At 38.2% G+C, this 16,170-nt stretch overlaps 1 protein-coding gene and 2 long non-coding RNA genes across 15 annotated transcripts in view; 1 reads left to right on the top strand and 2 right to left on the bottom strand.

The window, feature by feature from the left end:
* Positions 1–1,544, bottom strand: part of LOC105194631 (forkhead box protein P1) — a 322,192-nt gene extending 320,648 nt beyond the window's left edge. For 5 of the 13 annotated variants that reach the window (XM_039454861.1, XM_026130824.2, XM_026130826.2 and 2 more), the window contains exon 1: positions 688–1,541. In XM_039454861.1, coding sequence (XP_039310795.1) covers positions 688–717 — 30 coding nt within the window. In that variant the 5' untranslated portion in view covers positions 718–1,541. Of the gene's footprint in view, positions 1–687 lie in introns of all 13 variants that reach the window. The other 8 variants (XM_026130825.2, XM_039454859.1, XM_039454858.1 and 5 more) reach the window with 6 other exon arrangements.
* The window catches only part of LOC120358944, a 161,194-nt gene that overhangs the window by 95,815 nt on the left and 49,209 nt on the right, over positions 1–16,170 (top strand). The gene's annotated exons all lie outside the window — the stretch shown is intronic.
* Positions 3,018–16,170, bottom strand: part of LOC120358945 — a 56,079-nt gene continuing 42,926 nt past the window's right edge. The window contains exon 3 of the long non-coding RNA XR_005575826.1: positions 3,018–3,694. This is a non-coding gene — a long non-coding RNA (uncharacterized LOC120358945). The remainder of the gene's footprint in view (positions 3,695–16,170) is intronic.

Genomic DNA, 16,170 nt, shown 5'->3' with positions numbered 1-16,170 from the left:
AAATTATATATTTATATTATACAGTATCAAATTGTATACCAAAAAAATGTCATAATTTAAAATTTATAATAGTGATGTAAAGGAGACAAAAAATTATGCAAATTTAAAATTATCTTCAAAATAAAAATCCGTCTAATAAAAAGAAAATTGCTGATGAATGAACGAATGACTCTCAATTTCAGATAGATTAATAAGTTAATCGTGACACAAAGTACAAATAAAGGCTCCACGTGATCAAAGCCAGAGTCAGATAGGAACAAAGAGTCGATAGCCAAACCACGAAAGCGCGCGTTAAACGTGTGAAGCGTTTAAAAGGAGTACTCCAAATTCTAGCAGCGGCGTGCGAAGGGGAGCGCCGGTGGCACGTGGCTGTCACCAGTGTCTGCAGCGCGATGCAAAGAGCGTCAGAAACGTACGAAGTTGGTGACAAAAAAAGTGACACAACTAGCGAAGCAAGCAAACGATTGAGTGGAAAATAAAAGAGAGAGAGAGAGAAAGCAAAATAAATAGAACACGAAAGAGAGAGAAAGATAGACAGAGAGAGAGAGGTAAAAACAGCAGAGGATATTTATGTGACGTTGGGTGCATTATGTGAATGAGCGTTCGCACAGGCAGGCAGTTCAATCAGATATCGGATGACATAGGTAGTGCACTGGAGAAGAAGTGTTGCAGGGTGAATAAGACTACCTGGACGGGTCTCCAGCGTGGTTCCAGCATGTCCCGCTTCCTCCTCGTCGGTTCACTCGTGGCCTTCGGTTCCTCCGTCCTTCTTTACGTGATAGGATTGACAGAAAAAAATGGAAGGAAGATACGACGCTCCTTTTGGCTCTCTTTGTTGATTTCCTCTATCCGTCGGGACGCAGCTCCTCCGTTTCTTTTCGTCTCTACCCTCTTTCCTCCCGCCCGCCCCCTTTCGGTCTCTCTGTCACCTCTACCCCTTTTCCGCCTCTCTCTCCTCCCTCTGTACCACTCTCTCTCTCTCTCTCTGTTTCTTTCTCTTTTCCTCTTTCTCCCCTCGCCCTCTCAGTCTTCTCGACTTCTCTAGCTCTCGCGCTTGCTACCTATCCACCTAACTGTCTACCTATCTATCTCTCTTTCTCTCGAAGCACCGCGTGCCGCGCGCGCCACGTGCACCGCCGCGACGTTAAAAGAACGATGCCGGATCGGACGCCGCCGTTGCCCTGATGAAAGGAGGCAACCGATTCTCGAAGACGCCGACGGCGACGCCGCTCTCTTTCTCCCTCTCTCTCCCTCCCTCTTTCTCTCTCTCTTTCTCCCTGTCTCTTTCTCGCTCTCTCTTTCTCTCTCTCTCTTTCTCCGGGGATGAATGCCGGAGGGGGGTGGCGGCAGGCGGCCGCGGAGGACGCCCTCTCTCTCGCAACCTGGGGCAACGTTCCCTCGCCGTCGTGGAGACAGGCAAAACGTGCGCCGAACGTAGCGGTGCGGGGTTGCGTGTGCAGGTTTGAAGAAAAGGGGGTATAACCGCGCGCCGGTGGCTGCCGTCGCGACTGTGCGACGCTCGGCACCGCTTAGCCGCGAAACCCTCCGGCCGTGGCGAGCACGCGGCTACTGAGTCGGCGCATTGCGAGGACCATCGCGGTGTCTCGCTCCCGTCGACGTCGCGCAGCGGCCGTGGCGATGTCTCCCTCCGTTTGACGGCCACCTCCTCTTCGTCGCTCCAGCACCGAGCATCCTCGTCGCGCGCGTTATCGCGGCACTCTCGCGGGGTGATCCTCCGTCTCCATCCAGACGGCACACACTCACTCTCTCGCTCTCTCTCTCTCTCTTTCGCTCCGGCGTGGCGTGGGTGTTTCTCGGCTCTCCGGAGAGAGGCAGTCCCGTCGGTTGCGCCGCGACGCACTTCGGCGATTGTCGCCCGGCGTGCTGACCCACGCTGTGTTTTCCAATTTCCACTGCACTTGCTTTACTTTCCCCTATACAATTCGTTACTATCTTTTGGGCCTATTTTCCGATTTTCCATGATAAGAAATTCCACGGCAATTATTATTATTAATACGAAATAATTGTTTCCACATTAAACTATTTCCTTATAATTAGAGAGAAAATATTTTTAGTATAAACATTTCAAATTGTTTATCAATTGATTATTTTTCTCGTAAGATATTTAATTCTATATTTAATTTCAATTTTTAATGGTCTCGCTATTTATATTTTTAATATTACAATCTCATCACTTAACATTGTTAATCTTGATCTTAATTTTTGAATGAGTTTAACTTTAATATTATTATCTACAAAAGCCACAGTAGTCATAATAAATACATAAACGTGGTATTCTCGCTAGTAAAAAGTTACGATGTCTTAAAACATCGACTATCCTACATTTCGTTCTGTTGCAAAATCCAATAGTGATAAATATCACTATTGGACTATTCACGAACAAGAGTCTAATTCAACATAAACTATTATGTACATTTCGCGCATCTTTAACATGAATTATATATTAAAACATGCTACATCTAGGAGATCGAGGAAGTCCCGTCATCATAAACGAATCTCCGACATCACGTATGGTAGCAGTATAGATGTCCATGTAGTTATTGTTATCGATTCGACCTACTCCTAAGACCAGACTAAAGCCGACCTGTTCTGATGTATTCATCATGCTCAGCATAATTTCCTATTCTCCAGCTTGAGATGTCCTCGAATAGCTTTGACGCGTCCGTTCCTTATTCGCAACGTAGTTAAATATTAATCGACATCATCCTAGCATCTTCTGGTCCTTCCTATCTAAGATTTGCAATTGGTAATATATTAAAGCTATTGCATTTCACTTGACATGGTTTCGCGGAATGCAAATGATTTATCTTGTTTATCATGGAGTCCAAACGTTATATTATTTACGAGACACAAGGTTAATTATGAAAGATACCGTAAGAAAGTAACTCGTGACATCAGTTATATGCTTTATAGAAACTTGTTTACTTTTTGCTATTTTGTTTTGGAAACTATAGATCTATACGCAAATATTATCAAGTATAACGGTTTATCTTCGTGGTATTCAACTATCCGTAGTATGCAAGTAGGATAGCTACTGAAAGCTACTGGTTTAAAGTTCATATTTAATCATAGCAATTTGTTATATGTCTTTTCTAAGCTATAGATGCTCCAAATGTCCTGTCTTCGCAAGATTGCGTAAAACAGTAGCAAACTTTCATTGAGAGAACGTGCAGGGAGTAAGAATAGAAACTGTCATGGCTATAAATCGGCACGATAACTGAAGATGGTCTGGTGACAATGTCGGAAAAGCAGGTCGCGGGTAGGTAGGTACGTACGGACAGCGCGCGGCAGACTTCATAGCGGTCTAGTTTGTTGTTGTTTGTTGTTGTTGTTCGCGCGCGTTGTTTCTCGCGGCAGTACCGAACCGCGGCACAATGCCGAGAGCGTGACGCTGGTATTGATAACAGACCCTCCGATGGGGAGAGTGGGAGAGATGCCGAGAATACCCGTGATTGAAGATACATACTACCCCATTTTCGCCACGAACAACTTGCACTTAGAGGATCGTATTGGAAACAGTATGACGGTTTCCAGACTGCGCTGTATCAATACACGTATTCGCGGTGCTTCGCAATGCATCTCGCTGCATTTATTAGTTTAACGATTGCTACGAGAAAGTGATTCTTACCTTTCTATTGGCTGTCGCATCTTAGAGTCCTCCTGAAACGTCCTCCTGAAACAAACATTTCCATTTTTTTTTAATTCTATTGATAATAGAAAGAACATCTTGCACATTTTGTCAAACAATTTATACTAATTTATAATATTTTGGAAAATCTGTTTTTCCTCGTGTAAATACAATTAAGATCGATCGAAATATATTTTCCAATAATTTGGGCATCGTTAATACGCGCATCGGCAAAAATTAAAATTGTTAACGTACTTGTCGACGTACGGTGAACTGTTCTAATTTTGCGCTCGTGCCCAGGCGAAATCCGTCAGAGCCGACAGAGCGCGGAAAGAGAATTGAATATGAAAAAAATGACATCTGGTTTAATAAACAGCGAACCGGGCCGGACTTTGTGCGCTGGGAAATTGTCGGCGCCGATATTCGACGAGATATCACACAAACACCGTCATCCCCTGATGAAAAGATTGTCAATAACCTCTAACACCTGTTGCGCAGTTTAGCGACGGATTTTATTCTCACGCGTGGGTTATATTCATTTATTGGTTCGCGGATTTGACGGGTCGCGTCGCGTCGCGTCGCGCCGCGCCGCGCCGCGCCGCGCCGCGTTGCGTTACGGCGCGCGCGTCGATACACGAATGACATGAAAGCCTTTAACGTGAAACACAGCTGCCGTGCGTATACCGTAATAAAATCATATTTCGTCAGAATTTTTTAATAAAATACGCGAAATGTAGCCGGCTGTCCTATAAAGGATTGTAAACTAATTTTACGTGGATTCTCTCTTTTCCGTGCGCAAGTATAGACACGCTTTTTCCACGAATGGATAATTTTAATCGACAAATGCCGAATTTTCGACGAGTTTATCGATGAAAAATGACAGTCACAAAGAACTGTGGAATTGTTGTTACTCGTAATACGTTTTTGGAACAATTGATGACACAGTAAAACGTAAGCAAATCAACTAATTACAATCGATACCGAGTAAAGTAAACATGTTGATTTCATTACTGTCTACGTTTTATTGCTCAAGTTTTCTTACCTGCCATTAGCAAAATAATAAAATACTAAAATATATTGCACAAACACAGACATATTATCTGTAATAATTCATTAACGTAAATTTTTATTATTTTTTTTATTCCGTTGAAGCATATATATGTAGCTCATTAATTCGAACATATCTACGGAATGACATTACGCTCGCGCTCCGTCCGATTCAAAATCAAAAGCGGAAAGGTTTGGAATTCCGTAACAGGAGACTCGTGTCGTCCCAGCCGCAGCATGGGAGATGCATTTCGTAGTGTTGTTGATTTTTGCATAATTTATCAAGGTTGTTTGGTTAAGCGAGCCGTTAGGGAGAATCGCAGGGGTTGCTGAGCTCCGGAGTTACGCCATGGGGCGACAATTTCAGACACCCTTCGCCAAGATGATTAGCATCCACATCAGGGACGGACTCATCCTGTTATAAAATGTTTTTAAACATTGCGTTGAAATCTATCAATCGATACAGTAACGAAGAACGCGTCCGTTACCGTAACGTACGACATTAAATACTGTAATTGCGACATAAAATTTGAGACGTTTAAAGAATGTGACTGAAAATTTTTATCTAATTTCAATAAAATTATTCTAGCAAACATATGCTACATTGTTTGATTGTACGATCTGTTGGGAATTACGTTGTAGATAGCTTTGGCTAGTGGTGTAAGTAGCTGCTTATAAACATAGCATCCCTGCGTTCAATATCGAAGTCAATAACCTACGTCTGACTACACGTGTCTGAAACTACTTGCGCCTAAATTTATACGTGCATCGCGCTCTGCCTCCCTCTCTCTCTCTCTCTCTCTTTCTCTCTGCCATAATTTTGAATTAATAAATTCCCCAGAATAAATAGTAGCCGTATGCAATCACAGAATCTTAAAGAAAATCGAAATTATATTAATAATGAAGAAAATAAAAAAACAAGAGTCAATAATAGTAATTCTACGGAATTACATTGGCTCCGTAGAAATAACTTTGCGTAATTAAAAGAATCATTTTAGAATTATATAAAATAGAAGAAATGAGACATTCTTCTAAATATTATATAACATTAAAGTTTATAAATTACTTTCCACTTTTACTTTTAGACATTAATTAATTTTAAAAACTTCAATTTTATAATTGAAGATTGTTATAAAATTATTTTTATAAATAAAATCTACTAAATATACATGAAAAGAGTTTCTATAAAATAAACAATTTAAAGACATAATATATTTTATGTAAATCTTTTTTATGAATATTACCTCACACATACAAACTGTACTAAAAATTTATCCTGCTGTAACGAGCTATTACTTAATTCAATAATTTGCTAAATAATAGATTTAGCCTTTCTATATTTGATTCTTTATAGATAATAGTTTTTCGTTGATAATACTTCAGGATATAAAATTCCATGATCTGTGACAACTAGCCAAAAAGAATCGCCTGCGTTTTAAAATTCTCTTGAAAGATGTGGTCGTATTTTTCCGAGCAATTTGCCGACAAGGGTCGGCCCTGCTCGACACGTAAGCAGGCATATCGCGAATACGGCGGCGTTGTTGCGGATAGGAGCGGGTGGACGCAGGGTTGGCATACAGAACGAAGGGGTTATGCGACGCCGAGAAGCGGAGAGGGAGGAGAGCGAGTAAGAGAGAGAGAGAGAGAGAGAGAGAGAGTGAGAGAGAGAGAAAGCAAGAGACAGAATCCTGCGGGGGTTGGGACACCGTTGTGGGACAGTCGACGGTGGGACGAGGGGTCGCAGACTATTCTATACTATACTACTCTACAATAGTTGTTTACCAGAGTCATACTGATCGATACTCAGTGTTTGCTATCAGAGGGAACCATGCATGCCGGGCGCTACTTGCCCAACACCAAAAGTAAACACCCACCCCCGGTCGCTATCACCCCAACAACACTCCCGCCGCTCCTCCGTCAAGCATCTACCGGTGAATTCTCACTCGTCCTCTCGCCTCCTCCCCCCTTCCCTCTCCACCGCTTCTGTGTCTCTCTTATCCGCTCCTGGAGACCCTCTTTCCGTCATATCTGACCACCGCCGTAGGTGCATGGACATTCACCGACGTCATTACACCTACGAACGTCTATAAGCGTACCGTTATGACGCACGTCGTCGACGTGCCCCGCACGTGGATTTTTACCACGAGTCGAGAGCAAAACGTTTCTCTTATCTCCAAGACATCAAGATGAGGTTAAAATGACAAAAATACTTCAGTTAGCGAAACTGACTCCACTTGCAAAGCTAATTATAATTATAGTTTTTGTTGACAGTCGCGGTTATATAAATCAGATATAACTAAAATAGCTCGTCTTAAATAGCAATAATAGCTAATGTAGTGTATCATATTTAGACAGTATCTATCTTCTCAGTTTCTGAACGTACGAAAGCGTGATCGTACAAATTTAAACAATCGATGAATGATTCTAATTTTCCCTTCTAAGAGCAACTAAATTATATACGCGCGCATGCGCGCGTAAAACAAAACACAAGCACATGATTATTCAAATCTGAGCAAGAATATCCGTGTAATTGGAGGTAGTACCGTGTTAAAAATTAGTAATTACAGGCGGTCATTAGCTTAACATAGAGATCCCATGAAATCGGTAAATACGAGCATCTACGAGCCTACGAAACGAGTACGCGTGTATCGCACGCAGCCCATTTCCTCCACGGCTACCGCCTTGCGCAGGGTGCAAACTACCCCCATAGGAGCGCGGGAAATGTCTCCGTGCGATCATAGCCAGGTCCAGGCCGTTTCACCTAGTACATTTGCATAATAGGGCAGCTCGTGTCCAGGAACACGACGTCGGGGAAATAAGGGTGTTAAAAGGTGTAGCGTGAAAAAAAATCGTACGTGTCGTGAGATTCTTTCGGGGAATACGGGATTCGCCGCTAGTGACCGTCGTTACGTTGAACATAGCGCTGTGTATAACATCATCAAGAAATATGTAAATGTGGAGATTTTAATAGTCACACGAAATAGATACAGCTACGTAACAATATCTGCAATTCAATTTATCTTAATAATAATTATGTATACAATATAATTTCCTATGTATGCATATTATATATAATAATTTTATTTACTGGAAAAGGTTTTGAATTACATTTTTCATAAAATATTTCAATATGTCTATTTATTTTGATAAAACATTTCAATATATTTATTTTAATTAAAATCGGATTATAAACGACTAGCATTATAATTTTACCTAACAAATATATATACATACACAACTTTGTTCGAAAGAATATACTTAAAAAATTGTGTTTTAGTATGCATATGTAGCCATTTTATCAGAAAGGCAATTAAACAAAAAAAATTGATATGCGGTCTATAAAATAATTCGCATGCACATTTCGCCTAACGCTATTTAATGCATTCGTAAAAATAATAATCCCTGTATATGCATATTGTGTATGTTTTTATATAATACGCCAGGCAAAGCTCTAAATACAATAATGAAATCTGAGGAAGAAGTTTTACATTTTTGCATTTTTAATGCAATATAATCAGTACAAATGTTTTTTATTTGTTATAAAATTCACAATACATTAAAATTTTAAAATAAATCATATGAATAATAATCATATGAATAATGAGCATTGCATTCTTGTTATTATGAAAAGAAATTTTCAAGTGTGAATTTAAGTTGACTTTTCGCACAAAATTAGAACGGACATTATGTTTTTTTTTAAATTCGTAACAAAATCTAAAACAAGGTTTTACGATATATCATAATTAAAGACAGTGTGATAAATGTCGTAAAATGTAGATCGCGTCACGAAGTAACTTTGAATCGATGTAAGGCGGAAAGTGAAATTTTCGGAGGAAATGGCGTTCCGGGAAATGATTTTAATACGGTGCCGGCTGAGAAAGGGTGAGACACGGCAAAAGCCGGAAAGTCGCCGCAAATCCTACGCGGACGGGTACAGAATAGGGAGGCTGGTAAACAAACAGTGAAAATAATATAATTTACAGAGGATTAGGAATGGTCGGGACGGTGCAACGGATGGCAGGGGGAAGCAGGAAGGGGGTAGAAAGGGTTTCGGGTGCACAGAATAACTGTTTCTGGTTATAATTGATATCCTGGCAAAGCTCTATAATCCCTCCCAGCCCGGCTGCCACCCTCTTGAAAGTCGAAACCAGGTACGGCAAAAGGTGGAGACCGCAAAACCACATCGCGTTTGGTCATGCTTCTATTTACGGAACATTTTCATAACGGTTTGTTTCCGTTAATGTGGCCCGACCGCCGGAAAAGGAAATATATTTCCTTACAAGCTTTCAATACGAAATCGTCGCTCAAATCAATGATTAATTCATTTGCAGTGCTAACGTAAAGTTTGCGCAATTGCATTTCCAGAAAATCTTCAATTGTCATTTAATTAATTATTACAGGATTTATTCAATTTTTATGGCAATAGTTGCATATCCATAATATATAATAAAAATCTTGAATATATGTATAATTTATATAATATATATTTTTTTGTATATTTTCTACTTTTTTCTACTTATACAACGGCCACCGTATATTTTTATTCATATTACATGTGCTACTATAACACGTAGTGGAAGTATTTTATATTTATCCTATAGAAGCTTAATGCAATAGAAGACTATTGAAAGACGACAATGGCAAAAAATTGACGAGCTACAACAGAGCAGCTAAAAGCTGCGAATGAAGAGCCAGAGTAACGTAACCAGAATGACGAAAGGAACAAGAAAATAAGAAAAAGAGAACATAACGCGACGAGCGACAAGCGAGAAGAGACCAACGAGACAGAAAACAGAAAACGCGAAGAACGGGGCAAGAGGGGAGAGTAGAAGAGGAGTAGATGACAAAAATGGGAAATGCGCGGATGGGGAAGGAAGGGAATAAGCGAGAGAGAGCACAAGGTAATACCTCTGCCTGGCAAACGTGTAATTACGATGCCATTGAAAAGTTGGCCAGCACGGCCTTCCGTGGGCGCATTAATGCGACTGACCGCCTCTTCCCAATTATAAAAGTCTTGAAACAATGGGAGCTGCGAGCGCTCTGACATCGTGCAAGCGCGTACACGCACGGATAAATGATACGCGCATCTGTCCCGGCCGCGTCCGCAACGGCCGACTCTTCGACGCTGTTCTTCCGGCCGTCAACCGGATGTCAGTTCCGTCTCCGCGAGCGTCGAGAGTTACTCGTGTCCCCTTGCGAGCCTTGTCCCTTTTCCCGTGGATATTTCATACCTGTAATCTTTTATTTCTCTTAGTACCCCAACATCAGTGCACAATGGACCGAACTGCGGTAATTGGACAACATATTCAGAGTGGGATTCGATAATTAGGAAACCTAAGAAAACTCTCCGCGTTGAAACTTTCTTTTTTTTTTCTTTATACGATAGTCCATTTTTACGATTATAAGTCGAAACGTTTATATGAAGATATTTATGAAAATAATCTTCATGTTACTATTCGTCTATTTTTTTTTAAATTTGCATGTTGTAATAAATCGTTACAAGATATTAATTATGTTGTTATAAAACATTAAGATTATATGCAGTGATATTATGTAAAAAATATAATTATTAATTTTATTATGCTATTTTTAAACAAAATCAGCAAACATACAAATATTTATATCAAATGTGCAAAAAAATTATAAGCAAACCTTTTCGAGAATATCATAACAGAAAACTTTACGCGAAACTCATACTAAAAATCGTACCTGCGCAATACTCTATATTGATCGTGCACGAGAGATCTAATCCCTATAAATCCGGAAAGTTTGTCTTTCTCCAACATTGCAAAGAAAACAAGAGGCACCGTCGACGAATTCTCACGAAGCGAATTGCTTCGCAAAAGCGCCGCTTCAGAATGACAAATTAACGAGTCGTGGTTTTCTTGCGCATTGCCACCAGAATCCTTTGCGATCGCATGGATCCACTCCCTCTGTACCTAATCCTCGGCAAAACTTCGACGAGACCGTTAAAAGAGATTGATCGCCATCGCGATGAAATCGAGTCGCGTCGCAAAAGAAGAATCTCGCTTTCTGCAAATATCCACTGCAAATTATTAATTATATATTTAAAATGTAATTTGCACATCTTCAAATTGGAAAGACAAAGTGTCTAAAAAGCAATTGTTTTATAAACCAGATGTCACGAAATTCTAAAATAAATTTTGCAAATCAAAAATATACGAGGCTACCCAAAAGTTCAAAAAAAGATACAAATATTTCCTAGTCACTTATAGTTATTAATTATTATTCTAAACATAAGTTTATTGAGATTTAATTTATTAAATTTGTAGTAAAACTGAATGCACGCTGTTCTTTCGTATCATTCATTTTAACACACGATAAAATCGCAAAAAATAATTACGATGTTGAAAAATCGCCCACAAAAAAAAAACGATTTAACTTCGTACACCAGTATGTGGCAAACTAGCTTAAAGGGAATGTATGCACTTAAGAGTGTCAGTTGATACTTATAAGTAGTTGATGAATATTTACGAGCTTTTGTGAATAGCATTTCGTATTTCTATATTCAAATCGAATAAAAATATTCATACAACTTATATTTAAGTTAAAAATAATGCAATTAAAATTAATGGGAAATGCAATCAATACATCATTAATTTTTTTCTTTTTGTCTTATAAAAATTGTTACATAAAAAAATCAGCACAACTAAAAAGATTTAAAAATCATTATTTTAAAAATTTTCTAATAAGTTTTCATATTAAATAACTAGTGTGACAATACTCTGCAGATGGATTATTAATGACTCTATCAACCTAGCTGCGTTGATTACACTGTATGGACTTCGTGATTGAGGTTCTGGACCGAAGGGCAATACGATACTTTTAGACTTGTATGTTTTACATAGCAATTTTATGTTGAGTAGAAAACTTTACGTAGGCAGATAGAGTCAAGGATACCACGTGATGCCAGTTCGAGGATGAATTGCGGCCACGAAGGAACCAGAGGGGGGTGTCATTAGAGATCCGACGGGGTTGCCAGCCACCTTTCAAAGTCCCAGCCCTCTCGCGGACGGTCCCCTTATTCGAGGGGAATTTCTAACTGATTTACGAGAAAACAAGTCTGTTTAATATTTCTCTTGTTCCCTTGGCGCCGGTAACGCGATCGCGTCTCTGCGCGTGACTCGCCGACTTATAATTTCTCTAAATCAACTTATTTTCGATAGTAGTAACGTTATCGCATATGGCTTAAGTCCTTAATCAGATATATGTTATGTATTCTTTTTAAATGACAACTGTTTGTGAAACTTGCGAAATATTTTTAAGATGAAATTACACGATATTTGTGATTTTCACACTTGTTTTCTTATACGCTGATGCATTGTATGTTGTTTGAAGTGTTGCATAAAGTTATCATATGAAACTGAAAACGATAGTAGATCACTTGCACAGTAAAATATCATAAACGGATAAGCTAAACCGTGTCTTTAATGACGTTTGATTTAAAAACTATGGAAAAAAAATAATTTAAATATTTTAAGAGGGCAGCACTTTTTGTTTTTTAGACTCATCACATGCTTTAAATTGGCAATAATAATTTTGTTTCTCGCTACATAACCGTCTTACTTGAACGGTGTCGCTGCGTCTGTTTTTGAGTAAAGCTCACTTTGTATTCTCTAAAAATTTTGCAATTTATTACACTTTGCACGACAAAAAAATGAAAAAAATAAAGCGTTTTTTATGTCTTGCACTGCTGAAATTAGCACAATTATTTCTTTTCTGAAGATGTTGTTGATCGTCTGCTCGATCATATGATAGTTTTTAATATTTTGATTAATGGATGCAAGGAAATGAACTATGAAATAATGCGCCACAATTAACATAGGAAGCATACCAGCATAGAAAGCATACCAGCATACCGCGTTCAATGCATTTGGCATACATCAGAGCAGGCATAGCAGCGTGCCACTTAAACAAGCAAACCATTTAAGACATTATGCATCGTGTGATTCCAGCTTTATTTTAGAGAAAATGAGAAGAGACGAGAATGAAGTATACAGGGATATTATTATCCTAATTTTCAGCCAGATTTAAAACGTCGCGGAAACAAACGTCTCAAGGCATTTACGCCAGCGGATTAGATATACTCCCGATTTACGTGACGGCACGCTGGAAGCTGTATCGTTCCTTTATATAAATCTTCCACTTGAAATCTACTTAGAGACCCCCAACCCTCGCGGCTTGAACCCTCTGCAACGTCCTCACGGCCAAACAAGTCGCTTTTGCTTTCAACCCTCCTGCTCGGTTTCGGTAGCGCATTTCGCAAAAATAGCAGTTCCTGTTTTGTTATACTATATTTTCACGTTTGGATTTTATATTTGGCTTTTTAACTTAAAATTAAACTTTTTAATTTTTACTAGATTAGAGAAACAAAGTAATAATTTTCAGTCATACTAGCGTATCTTTGGAAATAATTAATATGTAATTTTATTTTATGTATTATTAGAAATTTTTACTTTGTAAATTTATATTTACGATATCTATAACGGTAACTACAAATTAATACATTATTTCTATAATTGAACCAAATCTGATTTTGTAATTGTGTTTTGGGATACGCGGCACAATCGCATAATTGTATAATCTGTTAGACAAAGCGTGCAAAAGATTTTAGAAAGTTGGAGGAAACATTGCTTACCAACACTTCTATACTGTTTTAGGATGCAATAAAACACTTCCCGCTACTTCCCTTGCCCTTTAATATCCTTTGCATTAAGTTCTTTATCCCGTAAAGGGAACAAATGAATTCTATTAAACAATATCAATGATTATTCGAATAATGTGCAACAAATAATTATTTCAAAAACTATTAGGAATTTATAGAAAATTTATTACACGTTTCAGAAATAAATTAAAGTGTAATATATAATGTATTACAATTTCTACAGTAAAATAAAAATTAGCTTAATTATTTTATTAGAGTATTGTTTTAAAAATTTATCTGTGTATACATATCTCATTAATATAAATATAATATTATAAATAGATATTTATGTGAATTATTTGATATTTAGCAACAACTAAATAACTAATAATAAGCAAAATTTAATTTTTTATATATGTATAATAATATATCACAAATAAATAAATAAATGAATAGATAAATACTCCAGAATTTTTTTTCGCATCTGGTAATTTGATTAGTCATAAGAGAAATTTGGAAAATGCTTTGCATTTTTCATTTACTATTGCACTTAAATTAATCTTTCTCTCTTTCTCTCTCACTCTCTCTCTCTGTCTATCTCTATTTCTTCTGCTTGCTCTCTAGCTGTTCGTCGCTTTAACGTTCTAATTATCATTAGTGCTGAACGGACGAATATCTTGTAATGTAGCGTCGCGTTCCTTAAACCACCCCTGTCTGCGTTCCCAAAGCAGTTTCTTAGCGAAGTTAGCAGGATATATCACTCGCTAGGCGCCATACTAATGACTCGGTGTCTTACATATAGACGATTGCTTAAATATAAATTACATATGAGTGTACACGACCGGGTTTACTTTCCCATACTTATACATTCAAGAAGCGTGTCAGTCAAGAGGTTGGAAACAAGGGTGAAATGTATACGTACAGTATCGAAGTACGTCGAAGAAAGCAGTAAGAATAAAACCTAAAACTTTATCCTGATGCTATACGTATCTGCTCCACAACATGCGCGAATCTTAATTTTAATAACAAAGTTTCCATTAAATTTAAAATCGATCTTTTTCCATAATGAAAATGTCGGAATTCCGACAAGCTTAAAATAATGCTGATAAAATTTTTTGTCGCTTATGTAATAAATACCATCCCTCCCCAGCCCCATTCTCTCTTCCGCCTCTCTACGTTGGTTTCGCATAAAAGAAAAGGAAGCACTCATTTTTTTCCTCTTGTGCGAAAAAATGCTTAATAGCTTCCATGGCGTTTTTTGCAAGTACCTACTCTCTTAGCCGTGGTTTCCGCCCTTCCCACCCTTTTTTCACTGGTTTCCCTTCTCATCTCTTTCTCTCTCTCCCTCTTTCTTTCGTCCTATCCTCGATTGTTCACTAACAACCACCCCGGTTTTCCCCCTCTAACATGAAATGACCGAACCTGAGATATGCTTTTTTATGGACCCATTCTGTATAAATGTATTAGATGTAATTTATTTAATAGAATTGATAAAAGATTAATCATAAAAATCTTGTAAAACTTAATAATCATAGATTCTCTGTAATCTAAAAAAAAGATATCAGATATTAAATAACAATAATCAGATTTAAAAAAAAACATAAATTAACATTACATTAAAAAATAGAAAAAGGGAAAGATTTTTGATAACTGTCTGTTGTATTTTTATGCGGTTGCATTGCGAGAAAAGATTATTGTGAACATAAACAGTCGTTGGAAAAAAAGCGCGCGCTCGTTATCCGAAATAAATCAAATGACAAGCGGAAATATAAGTCAGTACGAAGCATATTCCCTAGTAAACTTTCCCTAGTAGCTATACGAGAGTCGGGGATCATAAATGCATTTACAGGCGCGCGATACGGGGCAACCAACAGGATTTACATAGCTACACTCCCGCGCGCTTCGTTTTATTGTGCTCTTCTGGCAGCTGCCGGCGGTAAATAGCCAGCTTATAAATAACGGAACTGGCAATATTATTCCCGTGCCGCGGGGAATGGCGGGATCCGCATGAAATGTCAATGTATCGGCGACTGCAGCAATGCAATTGCCGTTGATAAGAGCCGCCGCTAAGAGAGAACCGGCGCGACATGATTGACGAGTTCACCGCCATTCACTGCGAGTTCAGTTTCGATACAACTATCAATTTATAATAAAGAAATTGAGTTTATGACTGTATTATTGAAATTTTATGAAATTGCATTATATGTGCATTCACAGTATAGAAGATTGGTTTAAATTCCAAAATTGATAAATTTTACAGTTTTAAACGCAATATATATTTCACTAAGTATATGCAAAGAAAAGGTGGATGGGACAAAAGAAAATGGAATTTGACTTTGAATAATAGAGATGGAACGAGTTGGAACTTTATTTCTAGATCATTAACCAAATTTCTTTTTATACGCAAGAAATATTTGTGAAAAGATTAAATCATATAAAACTTTATGCAAAGAAATCTTATTTTATGACATTTATCTTTCCAATCTTGCTGCCAGTAATTTGTAGCTATTCTTGATATCAATTCAATCATACATACAGCGTGTCAGAATCTTGATTAAATGACTCATCGAAGTTTTATTCGCTGGCGTATTCACCGTCTCCAGAGTGTTCTTTGCTAATGAACGGCTGTTATAAATAATTTCGATACCTCCTCGCATTGTGTCGGAATAGGGAGAATTTGCGCTCGTCTGCGTCTTTTTTTTCGTCGTGTTCGCCGAATGCGCCAAGAGGGTAACTTGGCCATCACGTCGCCGGGGCGAATATCAACGGCGAAGGATCCGTTCACTCGTTTCTTTATCCGTTTATAGAA

The sequence above is a fragment of the Solenopsis invicta genome, chromosome 11, assembly GCF_016802725.1.
Source record: "Solenopsis invicta isolate M01_SB chromosome 11, UNIL_Sinv_3.0, whole genome shotgun sequence".
NCBI lineage: Eukaryota > Metazoa > Arthropoda > Insecta > Hymenoptera > Formicidae > Solenopsis > Solenopsis invicta.
This window is presented reverse-complemented; position numbering and strand designations above follow the sequence as displayed.